Source organism: Cibotium barometz, chromosome 2 (assembly GCF_041138505.1).
Source record: "Cibotium barometz isolate CiBa-2024 chromosome 2, ASM4113850v1, whole genome shotgun sequence".
Lineage (NCBI taxonomy): Eukaryota > Viridiplantae > Streptophyta > Polypodiopsida > Cyatheales > Cibotiaceae > Cibotium > Cibotium barometz.
The window spans coordinates 52,806,512-52,811,762 of NC_141047.1; the positions used below are offsets into that span (position 1 = coordinate 52,806,512).

Here is a 5,251-nt window from a genome sequence, read left to right on the forward strand (position 1 = left end):
TGGTACCTTTGAAGACCGCATCACGAGAAGTAGCAAGAGGTTGACGACAATAGAGGACAGCAAGAGAGAGATTATTGGGGAGAGAGAGATTATTGGGGACGCAACAAGAGAGGAATTGATGTGGTTATGAGATGAGATGACGGTTATAAAAACTTTCATTAAATAAGGTTGAAGAAATCTAATAATACCTTAGCACTTTTAAGGTTTTCCTATTACGCCTCTTACATAAATTAATGAAAAAACATTTCTCCTTCGTTAGTTATCCGCCCCTACTTGATGTTTCATCCTTGTATGCCTCCTTGTCTTTTTTGTAGGTTCAAATTTACGACACACACTCTCGTTTTATAAAATGTACTAGTACTTTTATATTTGATGTTTCATCGTTCATTGCTAGAAAACAATCGAAGGCAGGCCTATTATTGCAGAGAACATTTTCGCCTATTGAGAACATCCCCTCAAAAGAAACCAATCATCTTTCCTACGTCGAGCCTCAGTACTTCGAGTATGGATGTTTGTCTCTCGAAGACAGGCCTATCGAGAGCATCCCCTCAAAAGAAACCAATCATCTTTCCTACTACGTCGAGTTTCAAAGAATGGATGTTTGTCTTATCTGACAAGATTATCTTATGTAATCATGCCTACCTAGGAGAAAGCCTTAACGACGGCCTGGATGTTGCTGTGTGATGATCCTCCGGGCTGCAAGCTGCGGTGTGCGGCCTCTCTGAGCTTGCTAGCATTCTTCCGCAGCGTCTTACCCTCCTCGCCTTCCATTGCAGCCCTCACCATCTTCTCCACCTCGCTTCGTCGCACAAGGCCATCTTCGGCTTGGAACCTGAGCCCCACCTTCCATTCCTCCACCACAAACTTGGCGTCGAGCCACTGGTCCGCGAAGTAGGGCCAGCAGAGCATGGGGACCCCTGCGGAGATGGCCTCGGTGGTGGAGTTCCATCCACAGTGGGTAAGGAAGCCGCCCACGGAGGGATGGGAGAGCACGCGGAGTTGGGGCGCCCATGACACTATGTAGCCGCGGTCCTTGGTATTTTCTCGGAACTCTTGTGGGATGCTGGAGGCGTCCGCCACGAGGTCTGGGCGAAAGGCCCAAATGAAGCGCTGCCCACTGGCTTCCAGGCCGGCAAGCAGCTCCTCAAATTGCTGCTTGGAGAGGAGCGTGATGCTGCCGAAGGAGATGTAGAGCACGGACTGTGGCGGCTGTTCATCGAGCCACTGCAAGCACTGGTCCTCTTCCTTCCACAGGCTGGTGCTGCTTTCCCCCTCCAATTCCTCGATGAGCGGGCCCACTCCGTAGATGGCGCAGGGCCGTCGCAGGTGGTGGGGCAGGGCTTGGAAGGCCGGGGCCTCGAGCTCCTCAAAGGAGTTGACGACGATGGTGTGGGCGCTCTCGTAGGCTATCCGGCACGCTCGAAGAATGGCAGGGTAGGATTGCTCCGTGTCGTCCACTACATGCTTCATTGATGGCATGTCAGCGTTGCGGAGCGCGGGAAGGCCTGGAAGGTCCTTGCGGAAGAGATCTGCTGGCCTCTCTCGATGGATGCTGGCGTGCATTGCTGCCAAATATATAGAGCCGGCAAATGTCGTGATCAGAGACAATGACGATGTAACTAATTGTGACTGGAGCAACGAAAGGAAATTTTAGCTTACCGTCTTCCAAGGGGATGAGGCCGTTGTGGATGTGGAGCAGGAGGAGGTTCAGGCTTTGGCTGGACGGGAACATAACGATCCTCGGGAGGTTGAACTTGTCAACCACCCTCTGTGCCGGACCGGACATGAAGATGTCGGAGATAACACACGTGACAGGGGGGCCTTCCTTGTTGATGTGCTCCACCAGCTGCGCGATGGGACCACTCAACCCCTGCATCGCCTCGAGGAAGTCCGCCATACTCATCCGGAAATCATTGGCCAGGTCCACCCCCTCGACAGGTATGCTAGCTCGGCGTATATTGCTGGGCGGCGGCGCTTGCTTTTCATCTACGTGCTTGGCAGGCGGGTGCGGCTCCTCCTCCAGCTGGACGATGCGCTGGTGGATGGGGTCGATGTTCACGAAGGTGATGAGGAAACCATGGGAGGCCAGCGTCTTGCAAAAGCGCATGAGCGGGTTGATATGGCCTTGGGCGGGCAAGGGGATGGCTACTGCGTGCGGCTTAGTTGAGTGAGCGGCGGCGGCGGCGGCGGCCATTCTGGAATACAATGATAGGGAACTGGCTGGCTAAGGTAAAGTAGACAGTGATGAGTTATTGCTGCAGATCGAGGAGAGGAACTGTGATTTTATAAGCGAGGGCAGTCTCCGGTCTCTACTACTCCATCACGAGAGAAGGGAATCTATAATTTCTTAATCGTTTCGAACGTCTTTCTTCATCGTTTGCACTCTACTTCTGTCGTCAGGCCCTTCATCACACTAACGCATCTCCCACGCAAAGCGACCCTTGCTTGCTAGCGCGACTCGGTCAAATGGAAAAGGCTTGTGGCTTTTGCGACATGAGATATTTAGTGGGAAAGTGGATTACTCCATCGGCTTACAAAGATATCATATATTTAGTGGGAGAGTAGATTACTCCATCAGCTCATAACCCACCCGGCTCCCGTGATGGGACCTAACCGTTCTACCACTAGACTACTCGCCCCTGGCCCTTCAAGCCTTCACTTCCAACAAAAGGCTTCACTTCTTTAAGCAAGCCTTCACTTCCAAAAGGGTTGATGTGTTACTTTTAAGAAAACATATCTCTCTCTCAACCTTTGAGCGCTGGTTCCTTGAGCTCACACTTATTTTTGGGTGCACACAATGCACATTCTTACGCTTGTGCACACACTCTCTCCCTAAGTCTCATCTCTATGAAAACCTTATAGAAGGTTTGTACCTTGAGCTCGTATTGTTTTGATTGCCCAAGTTCATATTTTTTCTTGGGTGTGCACAGTGCACATTCTTACGCTCGTGCACACGAATTCTTGCACCTATGCACATCTTCTCTCACTGGGACTCCTTGAACTCTTTCTAAGTTAATGTGGGGGGAATTAAATGTCTAATGCTCGAGGTGGGATTCACACCCATGATCTTAAACTCCACATTAAGTTGCATCCAATACCCCAAAACATATTCATTTAATTAGGGCTTCCTCATGATAATGGATTGGGTATGAGATGCTTTCGTGAACCCATCTCATGATGGCAAGTGAGCTGCATATGAAGGGAAATATAACCCATTATGGCAATGAGATATTCACTTTTAAGATCTACAATATGTCAACAAAGATCTTCATTATGCCAAAGAAATAATTATGGATAAGATGTAAGAAGTTGGGCCCATTGAGCATTCACAATGGCTATCTCCGATACTGGTCATCTCCCTAAGAAGAAGAAGATCGATAAGATCTGCAATTGTATAGCCTACTTCTGACCACTCAATAATTACATTATCAAGGATGGCTTCCCTTCATCTACATCTGTGTAGACTTCACACCACTCAATCAATGCATGATCAAGTATGGCTTCCCGAGAGAGAGAGCCTTGGAGGGTGTAGCGGGAGTCGCGTGCTCTTCTTATCCATGGATGGCTTCAATGGCTCCAAGGTATAGCGCTTGACCATCTAGATAGGCTCAAAACACCTTTTATCATGTAGTAGAGTACCTATACATATGTTATGATCCCATTCCACCTCTACAACACCTTGGCCTCTTTCTCACCATGAAGATTGTCAGGCGTTTTTCTGAGAGATATTTTGAGCTTGTCTATATATGGATGCATGGCCTATGTGAGATATCAGCGTTCGGCATCTTGGTTGTGTATGTGTCCCTTTAAATGAACGGGCCCTCGAAGCTGTATTCAAGTGTGTGGAAAGCGTGGGGAGCAATTAATGATTAAAGGGCCAAGGTAGCCTTGTAAATAGTGTGGAAAGGAAGGTTTGGGAGGATGTAGCTTTGAGCATTGGTGTGAAAGCATAGATGGTGGCCATCTTTTAGGCAAAATAGAAAAAAATAATATTATTGAAGTGGCCAACAGAGGAGACCACGTGGAACTTTGCCTTGATGCCAGTGCTGCGGCCACCACATGGTAGAAGGTTGGCGAAGGCGTGGAAAGGGGGGTGATACGTAGCTGCAGGCGAAGAAAGGTAGAAACGTGAAGGGCCGCCGTGTGGCCGGCTATAGAGGGGGGAGAAGTCGACTGTATCACAGAAGGGAGCAGCTCTGCAGGTGTGAGCATAGAGAGGTGCTGAAGGGCGACGACTAGAGTGTGCAGAGCTACTGGGGGAGCCGCCTACGTGAAGTGGGGCCTCCGGGTAAGAATCGACAGGCTGCCTCGTTGAGAGAGAAGATAGTCCTGGTGATTCAGCGAAGAATAGGTTGCCGCCCTGGGGGTCGTCAGTGAGAGAGGGTCGCCTGCAGTCGTTGACGCAAGCAAAGAGGGAGCGGCCTCTGTGTGTGCGCAGGTGGTGGCGCCGACTGCAGTGGGAAGACAGAGAGCTGGCAGAACGCTGGCAGTGAAGTCGCGAAGGAACACGTCGACAGCAGGCCGGGAATACAAAGGAAGCGCAGGTGGTGGCGACTGAGGACACAAACACATGCATGGATAGCCATGGACACACATGCAAACACATTCACTCATATGCATGGACAGCCATGCACACACACATGTGTGGACACACACATGGACCCATGCATGGAACACACACATGCACACATGGCTGGACACACACACATGTACACATACATAAACACATGTATGGACACCCACACACATGAATGGACAAACCCATGCACATAGACAAGCACAAACCCATGCACATAGACACATGCATGGACACCATACACAAGTACATCTCCATGTTGACACAACAATGGACTCCACACCGACAAGTGTCCATACAAACACGCCCATCGCCAAATTACACAAGAAACAAGTAATGAAAGACACAAGAGCATGTAGTCTAAAAGCCAACCTCATCAAAGTACCTCCAAACGATATATGCTTCATCGTCCGACAATCCCTTTTTGACCCCATAGCCACCAATGTCATCAGGAATCACGCTTTCATCTAGAATTGTTGACTTGCCGGCCGGTGGAGTTTGGAATGGCCTTATGCGTTCACCTCTCTTTGTATTTTTGGATGGCCTTGCACCCTTCCCCTTGGGGGTTTGCCGCATGTGTTTTCCTTTGCCACGTGTAGCAGAAACGGGTGCTTTTCCATGCTTGGTAGAGATGGGCATATTCACAGCCGACATGGGCTTAGATGCGGCCATTAC

General features: G+C 49.6%; 1 protein-coding gene across 1 annotated transcript; it reads right to left on the reverse strand.

Moving 5' to 3' along the window:
- Positions 1-391: 391 nt before the first annotated feature.
- Positions 392-2,237, reverse strand: LOC147641227 (UDP-glycosyltransferase 85A1-like). The gene is made up of 2 exons (XM_086819329.1): positions 1,660-2,237; positions 392-1,565 (listed from the first exon to the last, which is right to left on the reverse strand). The coding sequence occupies exons 1-2, from the start codon at positions 2,192-2,194 to the stop codon at positions 643-645; spliced, it is 1,458 nt and encodes a 485-aa protein (XP_086675455.1). The 5' UTR covers positions 2,195-2,237; the 3' UTR covers positions 392-642.
- Between the last annotated feature and the right edge of the window lie 3,014 nt (positions 2,238-5,251).